General features: G+C 36.7%; 1 protein-coding gene across 3 annotated transcripts in view; it reads right to left on the bottom strand.

The window, feature by feature from the left end:
• Nucleotides 1-26,457, bottom strand: part of LOC127986105 (unconventional myosin-Vb) — a 54,633-nt gene that overhangs the window by 27,403 nt on the left and 773 nt on the right. Inside the window, exons 1-7 of one of the 3 annotated variants that reach the window (XM_052588323.1) lie at nt 24,898-25,358; nt 13,087-13,197; nt 12,144-12,315; nt 8,609-8,753; nt 5,762-5,918; nt 717-860; nt 548-629 (exon numbers count right to left, since the gene is read on the bottom strand). In XM_052588323.1, coding sequence (XP_052444283.1) covers nt 548-629; nt 717-860; nt 5,762-5,918; nt 8,609-8,753; nt 12,144-12,315; nt 13,087-13,197; nt 24,898-24,924 — 838 coding nt within the window. In that variant the 5' untranslated portion in view covers nt 24,925-25,358. Of the gene's footprint in view, nt 1-547; nt 630-716; nt 861-5,761; nt 5,919-8,608; nt 8,754-12,143; nt 12,316-13,086; nt 13,198-24,897; nt 25,359-26,457 lie in introns of those variants that run through there. The other 2 variants (XM_052588321.1, XM_052588322.1) reach the window with 2 other exon arrangements.

The raw sequence follows: 26,457 nt of genomic DNA, 5'->3' as shown, positions 1-26,457 counted from the left end.
AGATACTTTAAAACATTACATTAAGGCCCTGTTTACCCTAAAGCATTTTTGTTTTAAAACTGCGTTTTCTACATGCTTGGAGCGGACGAATGGGGAATCTACCTATACATATCTATGGGTACAACTATGAGCATGATGTTACTGTTTACACAGTCATCAAGGATACGCAGAGCGAATGTGGGCAGCCATGCCATAATTTTCAAAAACTCTCCGTTTTGGTCTGTTTACACAATCACAACCCAAGAGTTTTCATACTAAAATGGGGTCTGAAGCATTTTCTCGTTTTCAACCCTCAAAAACGCCAGAGTAGTGTAAATGACAGGCATAATAAACAAAAACACACAAGTGTAAACATAGCCTCATTTGACAGATGAGCTGCATCATGCCTCACATTTTTTTATGATGACCTATAAAACCTATTTCTGCCATCAAACAGTATGTATCGTCATAAGGCCCAGCCCTAGTCAATGGCAAATAAAAACAATTGGATTTCAAAAATACAGTTACAAGTAACCAAACTAGTCACCGAGTTAACTGGACCACTTACTCAAGGTAAGATCTTTAAACTCTGGCAAAGAGGATGAAGCACAGAGCTGGTAGAAGATGTGATAGTTCCTCTCTTCCTCAGCCTGCAAAAATATACTGATGTTCAACACTTGGAAAAGCACAAGAGGCTGCAAATGAATCTTAAAGCACCATTCCTACATGAGACGAACCTGAAATACTACTCTGGACTTCTCAAGCAGATACGTTCGCATGTTGGCACCAATGATGTGATATCTCTTATCAAAGCCGATCTGGATATATTTCCCGAAACGGCTGCTGTTGTCATTGCGGGTGGTTTTTGCATTTCCAATGGCCTGCACAGAAGAAAAAAAAAAAAGTACAGTCACTCTTTGGTTGGTTTAATCTGAAAAGGGAGGTTATCAAATTACTATGATGCATAATGGAACATAAGAAGGGTGGAGAAAGGATTTCACAACAGAGGGTGTAGCATAATTGAGGATGCGTAAACCTAAAATCCTGTTTGCTGCATCATTTCGAATGAGTAATTATTACCATGATTTTGAATTATTTGTTTGTCTGAGCTGGGGTGTTATGAGTCACCTGTAGTATGAGGATAGTCTATGTCCCCATCCTAAGAGGCCCTTCTATCACCAATGCTCATTTCCACAGTAATGATATCTCTAAATTGACTGTAAGATATGGGTGCTCTCGTTGGCACTCAGATTATCTTCCTGAAGGGCACAAGTGCCTGCTTTGCTCTTATCTGTTCAAACAGGCCTGCCAATTCTTGAGTTTAATTTTGCAGCTCAAGTGTGGCAATGAGATGGAGTGATGAGTGAAGTGAGGGCACCTTTACAGCTGCTGTACATGACGTAAGTACTTGGTGTCACAAGTTTATTAAATTAAAACACAAATTATTCTGGTAATGTGTATGTGAAGCAAGCCAATTAAAGGGTTAGTTCACCCAAGTTTTAAGATATTTTAGATTTAGTCCGAGAGCTCTCAGTCCCTCCATTAAAACTGTGTGTACGGTCTACAGTCCATGTCCAGAAAGGTAAGAAAAACATCATCAAAGTAGTCCATGGCCTGCACTCGGAAGGAATGTGGCTATTGTCACAAAATGGGACATATTCTCGCTGAGTGTCGAATTTTAAAACGAAAGCAAGAGCGTCAGGATGGTTCAATTCAACCTCGCGGGTCAGTTTTAGTAAAAGTTGTGTCTCAGCAGCCCACGTCTTTTGTAGTGCCTGATGAGTGTTTTCAACCTTTTGTGTTTGAGGGTTATGTATCGTTGACTGGTCGTGTGGAGGATCAGAAGGCTGTGAGGATCTTGCGGGATACGGGGGGATTCCAGACCTTTATACTGTCCGACATTTTGCCTTTTTCCACGGAGTCCGCATGTGATACTAGTACTATTGTACAGGGTACAGAAATGGGTTTTGTAACTGTACCTCTTTATCGTGTCTGGGTGTCATCTGATTTAGTCTCTGGATGTTTTAATGTAGCGGCTCGTTCTTCCCTACCTGTGAGAGGTATTGATTTTATTATGGGAAATGATCTCGCTGGAGGCAAAGTAATGCCAGTTGTGCATGTTGTTAATACTCCATGTATTGATCAACAACCTGATGCGCTTGCACAACATTTTCCAAATGTTTTTGCTTCTAGTGTAGTTACGACGCGCGCTCAGGGAAAAAGTCTCACGAAGGAGAATGAAGTGAATTTGGGTGAGTCTGTTTTTTCAGAGATGTTTGAGAGAAATAAACTTTCTGAAGATTTGGATGTTAACCCAATCAAAAAGTCTGTTTGTCCAGATCCTGACGTATTTTTGCCTATTTCGTGTGATGTTCTTATTGAGGCTCAGAAAAGTGATACTACATTAGAGAAGTGTCGTCTCAGTGCGGATAGTGAAAAATCACCATCGCATAACCATCAGTTTTATTGGAACAACACTGTGTTAATGCGTAAATGGAATGCTCGATTATCGAGTGATGAAAATTCAGACGATTGGAATGTGGTCCATCAGATTGTCGTACCCTCGAAATTTCGACAGCATATTTTGAGTCTGGCACATGATCATCCTTGGTCTGGGCACCTCGGTATAACTAAGACTTATAATCGGGTGCTCCAACACTTCTTCTGGCCTGGGTTGAAGACTGATGTGTCTCAATATTGTAAAACTTGCCATACATGTCAAGTAGTAGGAAAGCCCAATCAGATTGTGCCACCTGCTCCACTCCGTCCTATTCCGGCTGTGGGTGAACCTTTTGAACGCGTCCTTGTAGATTGTGTTGGTCCACTTCCGCGAACTAAATCTGGTTCTCAGTATATTTTAACAATTATGTGCACTGTCACACGATTTCCGGAAGCAATACCGTTACGGAATATAACTGCCAAATCTGTCACCAAAGCTCTAACCAAATTTTTCACAACTTTCGGATTGCCGAAAATTGTTCAAACAGATCAAGGTACTAATTTTTTGTCTAAAATATTCCGAAATGTGTTGAAAGCCTTGACCGTGTCACATGTCACCTCCAGTGCCTATCATCCAGAATCGCAGGGGGCTCTGGAGCGGTGGCATCAGACACTGAAATCCAGTCTGCGAAAATATTGCCTGGAGGCGGGGAATGAGTGGGATGATGGAGTCCCTTTGGTTTTATTTGCTTTGCGTGATGCGCGACAAGAGTCACTTGGTTTTAGTCCGTCTGAATTGGTCTTTGGGCATAATGTACGGGGTCCTTTAAAAGTACTGAAAGACAAATTTTTTGTTACCGGTTCAACTGAGAAACGTAATGTGCTCGATTTTGTTTCTCGTACTCGTGAACGGTTACAAAAGGCTTGTGCTGTCGCAAAAGAAGCTCTTTCTCGCTCTCAAAAGAAAATGAAACGTTGTTTTGACAAGCAGGCGGTGGTGCGGAAGTTTGAGCCTGGAGAAAGAGTATTGGTGTTGCTCCCTTCACCTGGTTCTGCCCTAGCTGCACGTTTTGCAGGTCCATATTTGATTAAGAGTAAGCTGAGTGACACTGATTATATAGTTCATACCCCAGAACGACAACGGAAGACACGTTTGTGTCATGTGAATATGTTGAAATCATATAAGGCCCGAACTGAGAAAACTGAGTAACGTGTCTGAATGTGAGAAACCGGTGTCAAACGTGGAGCGAGTGTCGTTGCTGTCCCATACAATGGATTCTGAGGATGTAGATGATGGGTTGAAAATGTCCACGGAAATGTTAAATGGTGGCCACTTAAAGAATTCTGAGGTTTTAAGAGTTTTACCATCTCATTTATCTTATTTATCTAGTGACCAGCGTCAGGATGTGATTGACTTAGTAGAGAGTTATCCTAACCTGTTTAGTGATGTTTCGTCTGGAACTTCTGTCATCCAGCATGATATTGAAGTGGGTAATGCAGTTCCAATAAAACAGCTTACCCCGTAGGTAAGAGGGAAATCATGAAACGTGAAGTGAACTATCTGGTCCAGAATGGTTTTGCCAAAAAGAGTAGTAGCCCTTGGAGTTCACCATGCATTTTGGTACCTAAAGCTGACGGTTCATTCCGTTTTTGTACTGATTTTCGCAAGGTGAATTCTGTTACTGTACCTGATGCATTTCCGTTGCCTCGTATAGAGGACTGTATTGATAATCTTGGCACAGCTCGGTACATTATGAAACTAGACCTTTTAAAAGGCTATTGGCAGGTGCCATTGACTGAACGTGCTTCTGACATTTCTGCCTTTGTGACTCCCGATTTCTTCTTTCAGTATACGCGGATGGCATACGGGCTACGAAACGCACCGGCAACCCAATGACGTAGTTATTTATTCTTCTACGTGGATTGAGCACATTTCTACCTTGCACAATGTTTTTAGTCGATTGACAGCCGCCTCCCTAACGTTAAATCTGATGAAATGCGATTTTGCAAAAGCCTCTGTTATCTATCTAGGAAAACGGGTTGGAAATGGTCAGGTACGTCCAGTAGACGCAAAAGCGACGGCTATTCTTGACTATCCTGTACCTACTACGAGGCGAGAGTTGAGCAGATTCTTAGGGATGGCTGGCTATTACAGGTGCTTCTGTAAGAATTTCTCGACTGTGGTCGCTCCTTTAACAAAGATGTGCAGTCCTAAGGTTGTTTTTAATTGGACTGATGAATGTCAAAGTGCTTTTCTTTGTGCAAAGTCTCTCCTTTGCAGTGCCCCGGTGTTGTCTGCTCCTGACCTAGCTCGTCCGTTCAAGCTTGAGGTAGACGCCAGCGCGACCGGAGTTGGAGCTGTCCTGCTTCAGAGTGGTGCTGATGGCATATCCCATCCAGTGTCCTATTTTTCTTCTTAATTCAATCGTCATCAGTTGAATTATTCTACTATCGAGAAGGAGACTCTGGCTATGTTGCTTGCTTTGCAGCACTTCGACGTGTATGTTGGATGTAGCTCTACTCCCGTCATCGTCTACACTGATCACAATCCGCTGTTTTTTTTAAATAAAATGTACAACCATAACCAGCGTTTGATGCGTTGGGCGTTAATGGCTCAATGTTATTTTCTTGAGATTCATCACAAGAAAGGAAGTGAAAATGCCGTGGCAGATGCCCTTTCCCGGGGTTAGGTAAACGTATAATGAAATTTCTATGTCTGGGTTGGTGTAACTCCTATTTGCTAATACTGTAGCTTCACTCAGAACCTCGTTCTTTTAAGTGTGGGAGTGTTACGGCTTGTGCCTTGTGAGTTTCTTATCTACAATGTCCTGATTTTTCTTTCTTTTTCTGCGTCTTGAGTTTGATTGCTAGGTGTGCCCCGTGCACCTGCGCGTCGTTGTACACCTGCGACTCATCGTACTCGTTGGTGAACGACGCTATTAAGGACGCTGAAGCAGAGCATGACGGTGTGAGGGAGGAGAGAGGAGACTCACCTGCCAACAGCTTGCTTTTCTTTTCTTGTCTTTCTTAATTGGAATTTATGGGGGTTTTTTTTGTTGTTGTTTTCATATCTTGAAGTGTCTTGTTGTTAGTTTCTGTTTATCATAGTTTGGTAATCTTTTGTAGAAGTATTTTGGTGTTTATTCCGTTATGATACGTGTTTTCTTAGTTTTGTTTATTTAAATAAATGTTCTAGCCTTTCATTTAGGTCTCACGTATCCTTCTTTATGTTATGCAACCCTTTTCTCTATGAGTTCTAAAGAGGGGTTCGTAACATGTTTCTTAACTGTGTTTAACATCATGTGGTGACTTTAATTCTCACAAGAATTAGTTCATAGCATACCTCCATGATGGGGCTGGAGGCCAGTACTTTCTCTTCGACGCTGGTGTCATTCGCTGAACCTCCCACTGTGGCGAAGAAGCGCATGGCGTACTTTGCGGAAACTGTTTTACCGGCTCCCGACTCGCCACTCACGATTATCGACTGGTTCTTTTCATCTCTGCAGAAGAACAATCAGGTTTAAACACTGATGAAAACAGTGTCGCTATGAATAACTGAGATGATACTGTAAATCCATTGTTAATATTAAGCACATACAACTAATAAGAAGTATATGAAACATAGTATATGAAAGTATATGAAACATAGTTCCCTGGAAAAAAACAATATTCAAATAATTCAGGATAATCATAATATTTAATAGAAAATGTATTTATTAAAAATGGACACGGTAACATAATTTGAATAAATAAAATTTGTAGTTAGTTTAGTAATTAGATTTAAAATTATGTGGTATGATTTATGCTGGTACCAATATGACATAGGCTTCAAAAATACATAAGCTATAGCCTCATATGAAAATTCTATTAAATTCAATACACATTACTGTCCCCATTGGGAAAATTTGTGTTGGATCCTGGAGCCCGCATACACATGTTCAATCTTATTCCCTAAATGTAGATTCTGCTATAACCTTTGAAATGACAGTAGCATCGGATCGGAATATTTAAACCTGCTTTGGCACAGCCACTGATCCAGAGAAAGCAGTGCTCATCATGTAGCCTAAGCTTCATGTTTGAAAGAGAGACAGAGAGAGAGAATAAAAATTACACTTTAAATATAGATTGTATATTTTACATCATGACAGCAAGTGGGGACCAGTGAGTGTTAAAATTTATTTGACGCAAAAAACTCTGAATGAAACAAGTCTTCACTTATTTATTTCTAATGATTTTTTATTTATTTAGTTCTTTTAAAGTAATAGGCCTAAATATTTTTAAATAGACTAATTTATACAATTTTAGACATTTATAAACAGACTCATTTATAACATTAAAATATTTTGTCAGACAGTCATTAGCCCACATATTATTTTGCTTGGTTGTCTTGTTGTTTTGTTTTCAGAAACGTGGGTGAACCTTGATCTATATTCTAAAAATCAAATAGGCTAATAAAAACCCACATAGGTTAATGTGTCTACCATCTTACTAATAGTAATACTATTGAAATGTAGTTGCTGCTATTTGAGGTGGGATGCAGTAAAGTTTAGGGACAGGGTGGGTTAGGGTGTAAGGGTTGGGTCGCCGTGATTTTTCCAAGACAGACATGTTCCTGGATCTACATCTTTTGATGATCCTGGATCAATATTGTCCAAAAATATAGACTTAACCCAATCCCTACCCCTAACCTAACCCTACCCATAATTTATTCCTATCACGACAGCTGATTAACAAGGGTGTAGAAGCGCCTAACCCTGATTGTCAGCCTAAAACAGATATTTACTGGTTGATTAACAAGGATGTTGATCCAGAAACATGATGTACTTGGAGAAATCACGTTCACAGAAAGGGATGGGTCAACAGTGTAATTACAAAATTAATTACAGAAATTAATTACAGATGTAATTAAATTCAGGATTTTTTTTTATATAAGTACAATGTAAAAACATTTATGTACACAATAAGTGCATTGTTTTTAATTATTTAAATGCAAGTCCATAGTAGTTATGACCAACTGATATAAAGTGGCACCAACTACACATTCAAATTAATGAAATTTATATTTATTTTAAATGACCAAATGTTAAATAAATATAAATAGACCAAGTACTTTTTGCTGCGCACAGCAAAAAACAGGGTGAGAAAAGATAAAATAAACATTAAAATTGGCTTTTTCCTTGTGGTAGACTAGCCTCATTGCAGTTGACAAATGCAGTTAAAATCCTCCAATCTAAACGCCACCGGATGCTGCTGGTTGGTCTATATGCACCAGACACACACACACTTCCCAGGAGAGCTACCTCAGAAAAACCCAAACGCAGCAAAGAGCCGCTTTGATTATTGAAGTGTCCATTCAGTGAATCTGGCATGTGAAAACCGATCAAATGTCAACACAAGTCGGACCGCAAGCTTTGCCTTGTCTTTCCCTCCTCTTTGCCTGAGGTTATTTTAGAGCTTTAGCATTACACAAGTCATTAGTAAGTCATGATGTGTCTGCGTGGGATGTTTAGCTCCAGCTTAAACCTGATGTGCAAATGGCTTTGTTTTTTTGTTTCAAGCAACAAAACAAAAAAAACCACATGTAAATACAAAGGTTGGAAGAATGATGTTGCGTGCACTGTGATTATCTGCCCACTCTATCCATTATTGAGTCAAGCTGAACTTTTCAGATTTTGTGTATATCCGGAACTGAATCTGATTTGAATAACTGACTGTCCACACAGTGTTTGCTGTGATTTGCACAGATCAGATTTCATGTAGTTTGTTGCATTTCAGACTATCTAAATATGATCGGATTTCATTCAGATCTGCCCTACATTTGGGTTTACAGTCTGAACGAGGCTTTAAAAACTTAAACTTTTCTTGAGAAATGCTTATTCCAAGAATTTGGAATGGCTTTTACCTAAAAAGAGTTTTCTAAGAATAAAAGAGAAACTAAAAACTTTTGTAACAGTTTAAATATATTTCTGTCTCTTTTAATACATTTAATGCATCACTGATAAATAAAAGCATTAACTGCCTTTAAAAAATCCTCCATTTAATTATACAATCAGAAATGAACTGTATGTTTTAGATTTGTTGACTTGGGAGTGGTTTTGAAAGAGGGGGTGTGTTTGAAGCTATTAAGATGTCAGAAAATGATTTATAGCATCTCTAACTTTTTTAGGACTATTATAAAATGAGTACAAACCTGGCCATCTGTTTGTACGCTTCCTCCGCCACAGCAAATATATGAGGGTCCATGTCCCCCATGTTCTGGCCGCTGTATGCATTGATGACTTCTTCTCCATAGATCTGAAGCTGCTCATATGGGTTGATGGCCACCAAAACGATTCCTAAAAAGAGAGATTGATATAGCTTTACTCCTACAACTGTGCTGTACTGGTGATCCACGGTACCACATCAATTAAATCAGACGGAACAGACGGATACTGATAAAATAAACAAGTTAATTAAATATATTCGCTCAGAAATCTCAACTAAAATATCAGGAGACTGGAATGATATCACAACAAGCAAAATGAGTTTAATGCATGATGGGTCATCTTCAAAGAGCGAACACAAAACAGACACATGCCTGTGAAAGTAAAAAGGAGCAAACATAAAAGAGGAATCATAAGGCAACAGGCACTGACGACACCTGACAGAGGCAATAATGGGAATCATTCAGTCATTACAAAACACAATAGAGGGAACCAACAATAAAACAAGACAAACATTTAGACATTAACTATCTGTGAGACCGTATGACCATGGCCTAGGTGTATACACTGTAAAACAGCCTACACTCTTTTTGATTGCCTCAGAACTTTTCAGTAGAAGTAACACACCCACAAATAAAAAGTAAACCCAAAATGCAACAACCTTTTAACAAGGGCATGCTGTCGTAGGGACCGTAACTAATAGAAACCCTGAATGTAATGAGTGCTGACTAAATAGAGATGCTGTCTTTGTTCCTCTCCAGTAAAGTCTGTTGACCCTGGATACACAATTACCATATTTACAGTTAGTGAGAAGTAATTTGCAGGAAGCCCGGAGAACCCCACTTTAGAAACCAAAATCTGTCTCACAAGATAGTAACTACAATGAAGAGTGAAACTACAATTAAACTAGGACATTCATCACCAGTGTTTGGAGTAACGCATTACAACTAACGCGAGTTACGTAATCAAATTTCTTTTTGTAAGTAAGTAGTAAAGTAACGCTAAGAAAATATAATAAGATATAATAAGAAAATATCTTTTTACTTTTTCAGATAAGTAACGCCGGTTACTTAGAATAAAGTTCCATTAGTTAATGTTATTTAATGTATTACTTCAGATGAACAAACAATAAACAATACATTTCTTACAGGGGTGTGCACGGATAGTCGAACATTCAAATATTCGTTCTGCTCTAATTATTCGATAAATAAAAATGATATTCGAATTTCGAAAAAAAAAAAAGTTCACAAAACCTAATTTGGTCACTTTCTGTGATTCTCCACGGCATATTTGAAGATGTATGCAAGCAAAAAATAATTAATGAATGAATAAGGGGCCGTTCACATATCGAGCCTAAAAACGCGTGGAAAACGATATGCCGCTTTCTTCTTCTTTCCAAAACACTCGGGCAGAAGCGCTCCTGAGGCGTTTGCCAATGACGCGCTCTCTCCATGAAGCAGAGAAATCTCAGCAAAGGATAAATGGATTTCCAGCACAAAAAAATCACTTTCAGTAGCTCTGCTACTAAATTTAATTCAAAATGGCAATCCATATACAGCTATGATCAGCTGTTCCTTCATCTTGGCTGAGCTTTCAAAGCTGTTACGGGAAAGGATGAAGCTGATTGTTTAGTTCTTGTCACATGACCTACGGTGCGCTTGTGGCATTCTGAAAAGTTGAGATGTTTTTAACTCGATGCGGTGCGGACACACCTGGAAAAAACAGGCGTGTCGCACCGCGTCGCTGCCATTATGGAAGCTACATACCCTACATTGGAAATAACGAACATGAGCGCGCAAAAGACGCGATATGTGAATGGCCCCTAAGAACTGCGGTCTTCTAAATAACTTTAAATATGCAGTGGAGAATCACAGAAAGTGACCGATTTCAAGAACATTGTTGCGGCATCTCTAAAGCAACGAATAAACACCGCTAACTTGGAGAATGCAGTGAAAACTCCTCTTCTCACATCTGCCCTAGACCCTCGGCACAAACATCTCAGGTTTCTCGATGATGAAAATATGAGAGAAGTAAGAAAGTTCATTGATGCGAGTGGTGCGGATGCAGCCGCCGCCAACGATGAAGAGGATGCAATGCTCACTCGTCGGAAAAGGCTGAGCCAGTTCTTCAGCAATGATTACAGAGTCCAGCCGAAACGAGTGGGAACAGTTCTTGCTGGAGCCATGTATTTCCCCAGATGAGTATCCCATTCAGTGGTGAAACGAAAACACGAAGCGCTTTAAAAGTTTCAAAGTTAAGTGTAGGCTACGTTCTACAATAGTCTAATTGCTGCAGGCTGCTTTACAGTTTTTCTTTGTTCACTTTTTTTTTTTTTGCTTTTAATCTGTACTTTTGTTTGTTTGCATGCATTGTTAAAGGTTTTCAGCTACAAAACACGATGTGTAATGTTCAAGCTTATTGTGTGTAAGCTTGTTCAAAATGATGGAAACAATAAATGTTGCTGAAAAATAACGTGTCTCATTAAACTTAATTTAAATAAACGAATATTCGAATATTCGTTTTTTTGTGAGCTCAAATATTCAAATGTGATATTTGCGGAAAACGTCCATCCCTAATTTATTACTGTATTTATTAATCTTTTTTAATGTTAGCTCAGGAAAATACAGTTATTCATTGTTAGTTCATGTTAATTTACAGTGGATTAACTAATGTTAACAAGCACAACTTTTGATTTGAATAATGCATTAGTAAATGTTGAAATGAACATGAACTAAGATTAATAAATGCTGTAGAAGGATTGTTCTTGCTTAGTTCATGTTAACTAAAGTAGTTAACTAACATCAACTAATGAAACCTTATTCTAAAGTGTTATCAAAATCAGATTTAGTTTTACTCAAAATTAATAAAAACAGTTAAAAGCAACTCAAAATTTGACTCAAAGCTTCAATAGTTAAATAATACAAATATCCTTTATGCATTTAATCCAATTTTATTAACTAATTTGCTGCTGACCTTCGATGATGCAATTTAACATACCAATAAGAAAAATAACATAAGATAAACTAACATTTCTTCTTTTTTTATTGCTGAAATAAGAGTGTTGAACTTTCTTCTTCTGTGTTCTACTGTACAGACGTGAATTTAATTTTCCTTCAGCCTGAGGCTTTTGGTGTGAAAAGGCTTTTACATTTATCAAAAATAGAACTTTTATCAAGTAAGCCCAGCCCTGATTTAAAAAGTAACGCAAAAGTAACGTAATGCATCACTTTCAATAATAAGTAACTAAATAACGTAATATGTTTCTTCATAAGGAAATAACGCAATATTGTAATGCATTACTTTTAAAAGTAACAATTCCTGAAAATAAAAAGTGTATCTCACATCTGGATTTAAGAACTACCAACGAGGCACACTTCCAGTAACCAACCATGTAAATATATTTATCAAGTTATGATCATAATAGGACAAATATAAACACAAATAAATATAAAATTACAAATATCTCAAAGCCATTCTCTTTAACACACACACACACACACACACACACACACACTGACTTACCGCAGTAGGTGTAAATGTGATTGGACTCGAGGAAGCGGACCTTGAGGTTGTGGAGCACAGCAGGCTCGTGGAGGTAGCTGAGAGCCGTGAGGTCATTCTCTCCTACCAGAATATCAGGATTCCGAAGAAACGGAAGTGCATTGTGTTTGGGACCAATTGAATATTCTAACGTCTAGGAATGGAGACAGTAATGCCATTAAGAAGAAACAGTATATTAGAGATTGATGGGATTCAAACCACAATGTCAAGTAACTCCATGGGCTTCAAGAGTCACAAAGTGTCTTTTGGCCAACTGAGAGTGTTAGTAATGCATTACAGGCACAAGAGCTTCAATAAGTTATGCTGATCTTTATTTCATCTACTGGTTTATTTAGGTTTCCCCAACATTGTTTTTTGATAATACACTCGAGAATATGGCGTACAACCTTTCCTCTCAGGGCCTGCACTTCTTAGACACCAAAACATGATTACTGATTCATAAGACACACTTTCCTCAGTACGGTGAAACTCAAACTAATGCAGGAAGTGTTAGGATCTGGTTTAGTACACAATTGCTGTGTCATGATTGAGATTTTTTGTTTTGTAGTCAGAGGAGAAAATAATAATAAAATTTTTCTTTGTGCCAATTTTGTCTACTAGACGCACCTTTTTTTTTGGCTACTTTTCAAATATAAGTCAAATATAACTATTTCAAACACTTCTTTTTTTTTTCTAGGTTGTCCTAGACCCAGAATTTTGATTTTAATATGAAAATTATTCTAAACATAAACCGTTTCAATGTTTATTGTTTGAACAATTTCCCACAATGACAAAAAATAATTACCTCCTAATATTCTTTTTTTCCCACCGGCATTTTTTTGTTTTAAATTTAACAATAAAACAAGTCGTTACAGTGAATGCAAGATTTGTTGGTGAAAGATAAAGGGGAGGGTTTTTTGCTTACCGATTCATCTTCTAATTGGAGATGAAGCACTGTGTCACCCTCCTTAAAATCCTTGATGATTTCAGCAGCCTTCCAAACCTCTTCTGGGTCAGGGATCCAAACCCGGGTGTACTGAAACACAGATAAAAACCACCTTGAAATAAAAGAAACCTCTGATATCCCACCATAAGCTCAATCAACACATATGAAAGCAACACATCTGTGTCAGTGTAATATGAACATACAATCATGGTTTTGCTTATGTAAGAAGACAACAACCCAAGTGGTCATTCATCTTCCCAGTGAGGAACTGGCAAAACTGAATAAAGCTGAATACAGAAGAACTCCAATGCTTTTATCAGCAGACTCTGTATATAACTGGAGGATCAGCAGTACAGGCAGAAAAGTTAACAGAGATAAATCAGTACCGCAGCAGGATGTAGACAAACTATGTTTGCAGAATTTGGCGTATCCTTCAGATAAAATGCTGCTCCATGTTATTTAGAGAAGAAAATTACTCAAATGGGATGCGTATGTGTTTGAGGTTGTCTGCCCTGAAAAATGAGACAATCTGATATGTCTGAATCAACTGCTGGATGTACTCAAGTAGTATTCTAGCAAATAGTCTTTGAGTTAATATATATAAGTAGCTGCTGGACAACTAGTCATCATGACACAGAGAGAGGTCTGCATTACCCAGAAAAAGACTAATGTAGATGGATTCCTTCCTGTTACCCTAAGAGTTAGCCAAGATATTAAAGAAAGTGAGATCCTCATGAATCAAACAAAAATATATACCGCTAAATAATAAACCATATTGTCTTGTGTCTAAACATTTGTGTGTAGGTGATAAACTGAAATCAAGCTGAAGGCTAAGAGGATGTAATGAGAGAGTGCTGTTATCTCTCCTGAAGGCGGTTAGATAGTTTCCGCTGGCGATCTGTGTGTAAAGAACGCAGCTCTTGACCTTCAAAAAAATCCAGGAAACACACTCTGGTGAATAAGCCGCTTAAAGAGCTGCAAGTTTATTAGAAGCACATTCAGTGGCTTAATCCACCACAACTCTGTATGATGAGCTTTAATAGATTCTTAACTAATAAATCATGCTCTCAAATTAAGCAGCAACCAGTTAAACGCTGTTTTAAAGTCTCACATTGGAACAACAGCAGGGATATTTGAACCAAAAAAGAGAACTTGGTCTTCCTTGGGTCGTTCCAAAATTGTATGACTTACTTTCTTCTGTGCAACATAAAAAAACATATTCTGAATAATGTACGTGCGGTCACCAAAATGGTTTGTTTTCCAACTTTCTTCAAAATATCTTCTTTTGTGCTCCACAGAGGAAAGTCACACAGGTTTAAAACAACATAAGGGTGAGTAACTGATGACAAAATGTTCAGTTGTCACTTTACCTATAGCACTGCATCCGTTTCAAAACGCTGTCTGACACCAAATTGACTTCAGGGTGTAAGATTACATTTAACAGTGTTATTAAATTATAATAGGATTAGGAAATATAAAAAAGGTTTGGTTTATTGTCTCACAAACAGAAGTTGCCCTCAATTGTGTACAATACGGAAAAGACAACTCAGTCCTTCCTGTAAACGCCTGAACTTTGCACAGTGTTGTCCACTGAAGTCTCTCCACATCAGAGACTTCCCAGGTGACCACAGTATTTTCAGTCCTAGTCAGAGGCGGAGTGAGATACTCAAGATACTACTGAATCAGGTGCTGAATCTGAGTGGGCTGCTCTTTGATAGATTACCCATGTGACACTTTCACATGGCGTTAGTTGCAAAAAGCACGTGCATCCCTGAAGGACTTAAATAAGTTGTATGCACGGAAAGGAGGTGATTTTTGTTATTCTTGTTCATACCTGATTTTAAACAAAGATATATGACAACTAGCAAAGCCTTCATTTCTACAAGTCACACCTGCAGCCTGACTGAATGCCAAGATCTTACTGGGATCATCATACATTCTGGGACAAAAAAGGACAAAAAAGTGCATGGTGTATATCCAGTTCATCTGATCTAGTCTGACACAATGGGGACGTACTTTAACGGAGATGAGTGAAATGTCGGGATGTACTGAACAGAGACAGTCTGCCTTTTAGGAGTCTGTGCTGTGCTTCAGGCAGAAATAAAAAGGAAAAAAATGGGAGCGAACAGTGAGATTCACCGAGACACAGCGGAAACAGACATTTCGATCTAACAGCAGGGGTCCTGTCTGGCTTTGCAGCCAACTCACGTCACTCCATGTTTTATTGTTTCAGTGCAGCGTTCAAAGGGGATCAAGAGACACAAGTAGCTTGACGATAATAAGAGCTGATGGTACGGACTCATCTTAAACTTTTTGGAGCACTGCATAATTTTCGGGAAGTGGAAAACATGTAAGCTGTCCCCTTAAGGGTACAGTGTTAGCAACCAACGAGTAACAATTTGCTAGACACTGGCATAGGTATTTATAATTTCAAGAGAAAAGGTTAATTCTGTGAGTGTAAGATGATTTAGTCAACTTCTTAAAAAATGTATGAATGACAGCGCACATTAAATAATTAAAAAACTAGTGGTATTTATTTTTAAGAATAAAGAGACCAAGCGCAACTTTCAAATTAATGCTGTTCTTTTGCTGTTCTGTTCTTTCCATTCATCAAATAATCCAGAAAAAAATGCACAAAAATATCAAGCAGCAGAAAAGTTTAAGTTTTGATAATAATAAGAAACATTTCTTGAGCATAATAAAATCAGCAAATTAGAAACATTTCTGAAAGATCATATGACATTAAGATTGAAAATGCAGCTTTGCAATAACATAGATACATTTTAAATTATAATAAACCAGTAAACAGGAGGAAATTAATTTATTTTATTGTAATAAAATCACTATAGTATTGTTTTTATTGTATTTTTGATCCATTAAACACAGCCTTGGTGAGCATAAAATAACTTTCAAAAATATTTTTTAAATCCTATTAACCCTTAATTTAAAAAGGTATACCGTTTAATAAAAAAAAAAGATTTAAACAGAATATGGTTATTGTTTTACATTTAATTAAAAAATAATAATAATAATTTTGTAAGTGCATAATGTGCTTCAAAAAGTCAAGACAAGGTTAGGTTTAGCCACACTGGCTGATAATGCTGGTTTCATGTGTGCCTTCTCACACAGATAAGTACACACAATAGTTAGATAAATTCTCAGAAATATGGGTTTTAATCTTATCAAAAATGCCACTTTGGGGCTAAAGTACGTATGTAGTGACCTTTGTAAAAAAAATAAAACCCTACAAACCTGAACAGGATCATAATTAAGGACGCCTGTGGTTTAGATTTGTGCTTGGACCTCATTTGTGTCCTGGAAACTACCTTTGACTAAACCCTTGTGCTGGACACAAAATAATAATGACTTAACTGCTAGGTTTATACCTGGGCAATCTAGAATTGTTGATACAGATAAAAACTGACCTATTATTATTATTAACTGTTATATGAAGAACAAAATTCAATTGAAAAATACTAGAAACCTGCCCATTCAAGAATATTCAAAACACAAACCACAGACACTCGACGGGAGTACGAGGAATCTGGGAGAGGTGTGATAAGCAAATGTACCTTATCCCATGAAGACATGCATGCTGCAATAACACTGTTTTAATTATCCTTTTGAAAGCTTTAGGTACATACAGGAGCTCCACAGATGGGCGTGTGTACAGAAAGCAAAATGAATGAACTGAAATATGATGCTTTGACGTCATTAGTTTCTCAGTTGCCCTGATATAGAGGTGTTTGAGTAGAGTAGGCCACATGGAGCTGTGCAACACCATCCGCTTATTTGGCTTGTTAATGATTCTCTGATGACAAAACATTTGGAGTATATGATGACAGCCACAGCGGAGGATTGTGATTGGAGGCCTGGGTGTTTTTCGACATTAATCAAGGAAGTAACAACAGTTACAGGGTTGTACTTACTGTACAGTGAAGACTTTTAAACAAAATATCATCTGTGTCAGCTCATTAAGGGAATAGCATTACAGCAGTGTTTTTAGAGCAACATCACGGTAATAGGGTTAATTAACATAATTGAAAATTACAGTAATGATACATGACAAACATTTGTTTAAATAATTGTGATGCTTTAAAGAAAACCAATTTCTGGTTCAGGATGCATATCAAATACATATCAATAATGCATATCAAAACTAGTGTCGCAACAATTTATGCAATACACGCTAATAATTAAATCTGTGTGCATGGAAAACACATTAAGTCAGGAAAGCATTAATACTCTTCTAAATGTATTTATCATTTTAAAATTAGTGATTGAATTTAGAAATGGTTGGGAACTAGGGCTGGGACAACGCGTCGAGGTCGATGGCGTCGACGCAAAATCTTTTATTTTGTATTTTTAAGAGCAATAAACATATATTGCAATGTTAAGTAATTCATGTTTTTTTTCATTCAGATATGGAAATCAACATGTATAAATTGTTAGTAGTCAATTAATAGGGAGATAATCAAAATCGAATCGGCCTGAAAAAATGAATTGTTAGATTAATCGTTTAAAAAATAATCGTTTATCCCAGCCCTATTGGGAACTTTTGGGATAATGTAAGTACACAACTGCATGAAATAATTCACGCTGTGCAAGTTGTTTTTGGATATTTTATGAAGAAAACATTACGTATTGTGCCTTTAAAATAAAATGTGTGTATAATGTTTGATAGACAATATTTACCACAATGTAGAATTACAGCTAGAAAAACTAATTTTCTAGTCTAAACATACTAAAAATACTGACTTTATTACTACTTTTGTGGCGATTTCAAATGATGAGGTTGATATGGCCATGGTCATGAATGCTGGAAAAAGCAGACTGTATGTGGTAAAATCATATGTCACGTGACATAAACGGAGAACATGGTGAATGAACAAATGCCTCATTACCAATACAGTGATAGCAAAGAACCACACTATAGGCTCAGGAAGGGTGAAGCCCAATGAAACAATAGAGTCTATTTGGTCCTACCTCTGTTTTAGGTTGGGGACAAACACTGGCCCCCTTTCATACAATTAATTAATTAATATCACTTTGTGCTCCAGTGCTGAACATGTCCTATTTTTAAAAGCACAGGCACACAAAGAGCAAATCCCCATCAAAACACACCCACAGTGTCCAGTCAAATATGCCTGTAATGTTTCTTTAACTTGTTGTGGAAAGAATGCATGATTGGCAGATTATAAGATTAGGGATATGATTAGAGTTTTAACAGCTTGTAGTGGCTAAATCATTCTTTATAGTTGCCTGAGCACAAATTATGACATCATAACAACTGACATCATAAAAAGACTGGATCTTCTAATGACATGAATGCGGTTTCATTACATACCGTCATCTAAGAAACCTTACGTATGCAAATAAAATAATATTAGCTTAGCAACATGCTAACACATGATCAGAATCAACTGGGAGTGTCTCTTACACACTACACAGATTGTTAATGGTGTCTTCAGTAAAGAGGTCTTCAACCATACATTTGTTTTAGGATTCTCGTAGCTTCATAACATTAAGGTTGAAGCACTGATGACACGTGGACTATTTTAATGATGTCCTTACTAACTTTCTGGGCCTTGAATGTGGTAGATGCTGCAGGATCAGAAAGCTCTCAGATTTAATCAAAAACACCTTAATTTGTGTTTTGAAGAACCATGAAGGTCTTACAGGTTTGGAAGGACATGAGGGCGAGTAATTAATGATGGAAAATTCATTCTTTGTGGTGAACTATCCCTTTGACATAAATTGGAAATAAAATACTAATACGCTTCTGTAAAGAACTCAGTTATTCACAGAGATTTTCACATGGATTAATCAAAACTGGTTCCTCAGAGAAATGCTGAATTATTGACTAAGAAACTTGCTCATCAACCATTTCCTGTGAGTCCAGAAAAACTGGCATAGAAAATGAGTGCACTGAAGTGATGGGAATTCTGAAGAATGTACGATGAATGTACAGTATCAGAAAAAGGGTTCTGAAAAACTCTTTATGGGTTTCTCACACTTAAAATCCATTATTTAAGCATAGCTCACCCTTAAATCATTTACTTGAGTTTCATCCCAAAAATGTATGGCTCTCTATTTGTCTTTCTTGTGGAACACAAAAGAAGACATTCTGAAGAAACAAAATTGGACCTCATTCCTATTTCATTGTCTGTACAATTAAAAAAATACTATTATTGTTGTTGTTGTTTAAACTATAATTATAAAAACAAAGATGTAATATTGATCTAATATTTCTTAATATATGATGTATTTTGGTTGTAAATTATAATTATAGTAATAAATGTGCTGTGTCTGAAACTGACTATAGATTATAGAGTTATTTAATACATTTGCATCTTTTGATTTGTTAATCACACGAAGCTATGTCAATTATTGTGCAGCCCCATTTCTTTGTTTTACATCATAATTAATCATTAGCTTTTCATCAACTCGCAAAGCCCCTTATGGGAAACCCTGTTCTAAATGATGACAGAAAAACATAGATGGCATGTCTGATGGAAGACAGCCTTGGATGCCACATCTCAAAGCCTTAACAACAACATAAGCAGACAAGATAAATGACACTGCATCATCTTTCACTCAGTGACATTTTTGTATGTCTAATTTTTTAATCTCCCTATTATTAACCCTCATTCTAGATTTCTCACAAATATGCATAACACAAAAGGAATTAGCATGCATGACGAAGCTTTAACGGACAAATCAATCAGCTGAAACCGGTATGATCTTTGAACCATAAAAGCTGATACTGCATGAAGGAGCAGTGACAGAATGTCTAATAACAGCCAAGGAGGAAAACCATTAACAAGACACGAAACTCTCTTTGGTGTGTTTAGCATGCATGCCACTCCACACCTCATCCTGTCATCATGCGAGCCTGACTGCTTTGTCAGTTGTTCCAATGCATTTCCTGCCACCGTAATGAACTTCTCATCAGAGTCAATACAATCAGCTGCAAGTTTGCCAGGGTCATTTATTCATTATCTCAGAGTCTGAGCTCTCTGTTTGGCTTGAAGGACACCGTAATAAAGGCCACAGATAAATAGTGGAAAATCTGTTGTGGTGGGAGGGAGCTGATGAGGAACTAAGGTGAGACCTGTGTGACTGGTTTTGCATGGTTTAGCTGCATAATGAAGAGCCCTGGATCCACGTCAGCTGTTTAACTGAGCAGTGAGGGTTTGCAGCAGCTATAATGATTTGATTTTGGTTAAAAAGAGAGATCAAAGTTAAAAGATAAACAGCTGAGTTTTACCGTTTTTGAAATTCGAATCCATTCAGATGATTTTCGGTCTGGCGGTAGCACTTTCTACTTAGCTAAGCATAGATCATTGAATCTGATTAGACTGTTAGCATCCCCCGATGGAAAATTTAAAGTTTTGATTTTCTAGGCTAACTATACTCGCAACTTTTCATTTTCCATCGGTCTCTGTACATGATGTAACTACAGAAGAGTCAAGTTTTAAAAAGGTAAAATAATCGAAACTCTTTGGTCATTTTTGAGTTAGATGCTAATGGTCTAATCAGATTCAATGATCTGTGCTAAGGTACAGCTAAAAGTGCTACCGCCAGACCCAACGAATGGATTCGAAAATGATAAACTCTAGGGGAGTTGGAAAATGATCCTATTTTAAGTCTATTACCATTCAAACATTTAGGGGCTGCATAAAAAATTTAAAAAACATTTCAGCAAAGATACAAGGAAATTTTACTAGAAATTTAAAGAAAGAGACGTGTAATGTTTCAAAAGATTTCCATTTCAAATAAATTATGTTCTTTTAAACTTTCTATTCAAAGAACCCTCAAAACCAAATGCATCACGGTTTCCAAAGAAATAAACAAACAAACAGAGCAGCATTACTCTTTTCAACACTCTAAAAACAATAAGAAATGTTTCCTGAGCATCAAATCAGCATTTTACAATGATTTCTAGAGAATTATGTGACACTGAAGACTGAAGTTATGCCTGCTGAAAATTCAATAAATAAATTACACTTGAGAAGATATTGGAGTAGGAACAAATACAAATTTAATATTTCACAATATTACAGCTTTTACTGTATTTTTGATAACATACTGTAACTGCAGATTTGTTCACCATAAGAGAATTTCCGAGCTCAGAACTTACAGTTGAACGTTTGAATGCTAATGTCATTCAAAATTAGAAATTACATTTTGAAGAAAAATTCTGAAGACAATTTTTTTTGTGTGTGTGTGCTTTTGGCATATTTGGCATTAAATCTGTGAATTCATGTTGGTTTCAAAGACAGCTTGAATGGAAAACTAAAATCATTTATTCACATTTATGAATAACAGTAATTACTAGAAATAAATCATCTTTTCTTAGATCCCTAGTATATTTCTGTATATTTCTGTTTGGGAATGATCAATATCAGGAGGTCTCAGGTTTCAATGGGTTCTCCAGACTTTCCCTTTAGGCTAAAGGGTAAAGGGATAGTGTCTCTCTAGCCACACTGTGATCACTGGCAGCACACTCACAGAAGCCCTACAGGGAAAGGTCAGGGGTTTCCTGGAGAATGCGTTACACTTTTCTTTTCAACCTCTTTGTCCACTGTCTAGGAATAACTGGCCGATTGTCTGAATCTCTGTGAAATCTGACACAAGTGTCTGATTGTGCTGGATCAGGAATGAGGATTTGTTGCAGGGGTTAACAGGTGAGCTGCCCTAGGAGATTTCCGGTTAAATCAATGAAACGTAATAGGAGGAGAGCAGGTGCTCTCAATAAAGGTTTCATTGCACTCCTTTTCCCAATTCTGTATAAAGACATAATAAAAACTAATTGGGAGGCTATACTGCATTGCCTCGCTGAAGCTCAAACAGTAGAGCACACCGCTAGCAACAACAGGTCATGAGTTCGAATCTCAGGGATAGCAAGATCTGATAATGTGTGCACCTTGAATGCAATGTTACTCACCTTACTCCCCTGACAAAAGCACCTGCCAAATGCATGAAGGTAAATGCATTTAGAGATGTATTGCATTATGAGAGATGTATCATGCACATTGACAATACATATGTTTTTACAATTTTGCTTTAGTATGTTTAGAATTTAACAAAAATATATCATTCATATTATTAGATAATATTCACATTTAGATTTATTATTTTAAAAAATCATATGCATTTAAATAAAATGATTTCATATTATTCTTTCTTGTGTTTATTCAGTGTATAGCATGCCTTGATTATTTGTATTTACTATATATATATATATATATATATATATATATATATATATATATATATATATATATATATATATATATATATATATATATATATATATATATATATATACATATACATATATACATATATACACGTTGTAATATTCTAACCATCTTTTTGGTTGAAGTAAATTAATGGTTTATTCAAAAAAGATTTACCCCTATATATTTTTAACTATATAAAATATTGTTATATATTAAATATTGTCAAAATACTGAAGAATGTCTTGACAGAAATTTTATTTTTTCAATATTTAAGCAATATCGACCCGTAGCCTATTACACTGGGTTAATCATAAAACTTTTGGTGCTGATGGAGCCAGGGATGTTAAAACTAAAATTGGTCATAAACCATTTTTAAACCTGCCATAATTCAAATTATGTTATACTGGGACTCAGAAAGGTACACAAAAAGGTGCATGAAGATTACAATAAAAGCTGTAGTGCTTATTTCAGATTTCTCTCTAGAGCTCTCATAGAGACTGTTGTTTCTGCATCAGTTACTTTAGCAGTGGCATTAACCGAGCCATGAGTGAACGGAGTGTGATCTCACATCCAGCCCATGCTCCACTCCCCCTGGACCTGCACAAGACTTGTTTACCTGCCCAGAAGCACTGAGAGACCTCAACAGTGACGTAACATACGGTTTAATCAAGGAGATGCAGTAACAGGAACAGAAGACCATAGAGTACAACAAAAAGCACAGAGAACAAATATAGAAAAATGTTATTTTCGTTTAAAAACAGCACAACAGAGTCTACTTGGGGCTAATGACTCTTTTTGTCCATCCCAACAAATCTAGGTTGTTTTGGGGTCAATTGAATTTAACCTCCTACGAAGGAGGGGGGTCGAAACTTTGGGAGGGGTGCATTGTGCCCCAAAATAATCCTCTTTCTAAGAGAAATAACCAAGTAAATACACAAAGCTCCAAAAAACAGACTACATGGGCAATAAAAAGGAGGCAGATTATTAAGATTAATTAGGAGATGAGAAAGAGGGGGTTGCCACAGATGACTTTGGGTGTCTAAAAAAAATCCAGTTAAACAAGGATCATGCCTGACTACTGTATCTATCCCCTACTGTATCTATCTATGAACCAGTGGCCTAAAGTTCACTGGAAAAAAGCCTGGCAGTCCATTCAATAGTATTTGTTCTCAATGTAATCAACGACACATGTGGGTGTCAGGGTGGTTATGGTGACATCACTGGCTTGGCCTTTTTATGCTCATTGAGATAACAGCACACAAGTTAATAATACGACCTGAAAGCTGTGGAAATCTTTTAGGGCAAAAGAGTATCTGAACAATACCAGAACACAAAGGCCAAAATAAGGGACTGAAATGAGGTAATATGAATCCACCCTTATGATGACTCTGTGAGAAAACCGGACTGAACTGAAGAGTCTTTCCACGGCTGTAGACTGGAGAAAAATAAATAAATTCATTTTTCATACAAGCCCAAACAACTTGGAATGACTGAGTCACCTTCAGCATTGGTATGTGAACATAAACATAAGGCTATACCAACGTTACTCCTAATCTGTAAAATCATATTTACATCTAGATTTCCCACTGTTAAATATATTTCTATGAGGTCAAAATATTATAATACAAATAAACAAATATCAGTTCATATTTGTGGAATAACAAGGCATAACTGCTAAGTTTATATTGCTTTTTCCAGTCGTTTATACCATTTCCTATATGAGAAGATATTTTATAGGCATACACAGTCATAAAAAAAGTAGATTTTCATAATAACTTTTCCTACCTCTGGGAACCCTGAGAATAAATTACAACATGCAGAACAAAAAAAAAAAAAAAAAAAACTACAATATTTAAATATCAAATTATAAATTCAATTCCTCACCTTCAACCAACAAATGTTACATAATATTGCCAAACAGTTTATCTATGAAAATAATTTACAGTACATTAATATCCAATAAACAGTTTACTGCTTATGCTGGTTTGACAGATAACGTTACACCTTAAACGTAAACAAACATCTTTCCTTTAGCCGCATATTAATATAAATATTAACTATTAGAGTCACTAAAGTCCTCAAAAGAGGAAGAGCTCGTCATCCCAGTGAGTTGTCTATATAGACAGCATTATTTGGCAACAAAGACGCATTTGAACGCGCTCAAAGATGCTGTCTAGATAGGGAGCTCCAATGGTTTTCGAAACACAGCGAACTCCGAAACTACGACAGATCTAAACCAACAGAAACACACACCTGTCCGAGAGACTTCCCCGTGTTTTATAGGAAGTTAAAGGCAGTTAAGCAGAATTGCAGGGCGTCAAATAATTAAATATTTCCCTTTGTGGGATTGTATAATTACAAGATTTCAATGTTAGTCATGCTAACGTTACATTAATCGAGGATTTAAGATTGGTGAAGGCGTTTCGCGTTGTTTAACGTTGCCTCACACAGTAAATTAATTATTACTGTTTCACCTGTCTTATATTATTAACTATTTTTTTAGTTATTTCATGGTGAAATAAAACTGATCCAAACCACTCACCCGAGAGTAGAGTTCAGTCACAGACATGATCCCAATAGAGCAGCTCCCACCTAAACGAGTTACAGGTAAAATATCTCTGTTTGAATACGATGATATTCCCAACAAGTTTTATAATCCAGGTTTTCTGTGTCCTGTCACCACTCCATGTCGTTCTGTCGAGCTGGTTTGTACTTTTGAACTCCCCCTGACGGCTAATATTAGCGCGTTAGCCGCGCCTGATCACGGCAGGTGTCTGTCTGTCCCCATGACAGAAGTTGAGTTGGACAAGCCCCTTTCATCTCATCCTTCACATATTAAAAATCAAGTTCAATTAAGCGATGGCCACGACTAATCACTGAGTCATAATAATGAATCAAAGGTACTGGTTACATGTGAGAAAAAAATATGTAATTGTCAAAAAGCAGGAGTGGAGTTGCTTCCCTCCCTTCTTCCCTTCTCCATGGACTCTATCATGCTGACTGACATGACCGCAGAGGCAGAGAGGCTCATGTATCAATGGCGCAATTCAGTGTGTCTACAGCGACACCCTCCGGCCAAGTACAGCACTGCACTACAAAATCACATGTTGACGGAAATGAGAACGTCGTGGTAATGCCAAGTGAAGGTTAAAGACCGTCCGCTTGTTTAAGAAAATATTACTAGAGCATTTTTAAGCGTTTGCTTTTGTAAAAGTGTCGTTTACATTTAAATGTACACCAAATGAGGAGAGATGCAAAGCTACAAGCATTCGTCTCATAACTGTAAATGAGATGTAAATATACCTATGTGTGTGAATGACAAATGATGTCTAAAGGTAAAAAAAAAGAACACAAGACTCGAGAACACTCTACAAACTCATTGGAAAAGAAAAAGATTAGGGCCTTAAAGTATCTAGTTTACTTGTCATATGACAACAAAATGTTTTTTTTTACTAATATTTCAAAACAAACCAAAATAATAAACAAAGCGATTACTATAATAAATCCAATATTTCCCCCCTTGTTTTTCTTTTTTCTGTATTGCACTTCTGCACCACTAGCTTACACTGAGAACTTGCCATTGTGTACTGTGAATATTGATAGCTGGGTCTTATGATAAATTGTTACTGTTGGTCCTCATTTGTAAGTCACTTTGGATAAAAGCATCTGCTAATTGACTAAATGCAAATTTAAATGTAAAGTAGCTGCTTATTTTTTTTTTTTAAGAAATAACAATATCTTTTTTTTTCTAATAATGTAATATTTTTAGAGACTTTTCTTTTATCTGAACAGTTATTCCATACATATTTACCTTTAGACCAAACAAAAATGTTAAAAGTAAAAATACTTAATTATTTTTAAATCAAAAATTGTTTCTTCTAGAAAATGACAGTTCCAAGTAAAAAAAATATATATTAACTGCAGTCTTATTTACCTTTATATGTATAATATTTGAATGGCTTATGAGATCCAGACAATATATATCCACACACACACACACACATATATACAATGAATGCAGTGCGTTTTTTACCAGTCAACTGAGAGCATTTTAGATTACATGATTGTTTACCACATTAAATTATTCTTACTTTAATTTACT

Source organism: Carassius gibelio, chromosome B21, assembly GCF_023724105.1.
Source record: "Carassius gibelio isolate Cgi1373 ecotype wild population from Czech Republic chromosome B21, carGib1.2-hapl.c, whole genome shotgun sequence".
NCBI classification, from domain to species: Eukaryota; Metazoa; Chordata; class Actinopteri; order Cypriniformes; family Cyprinidae; genus Carassius; species Carassius gibelio.
This window is presented reverse-complemented; position numbering and strand designations above follow the sequence as displayed.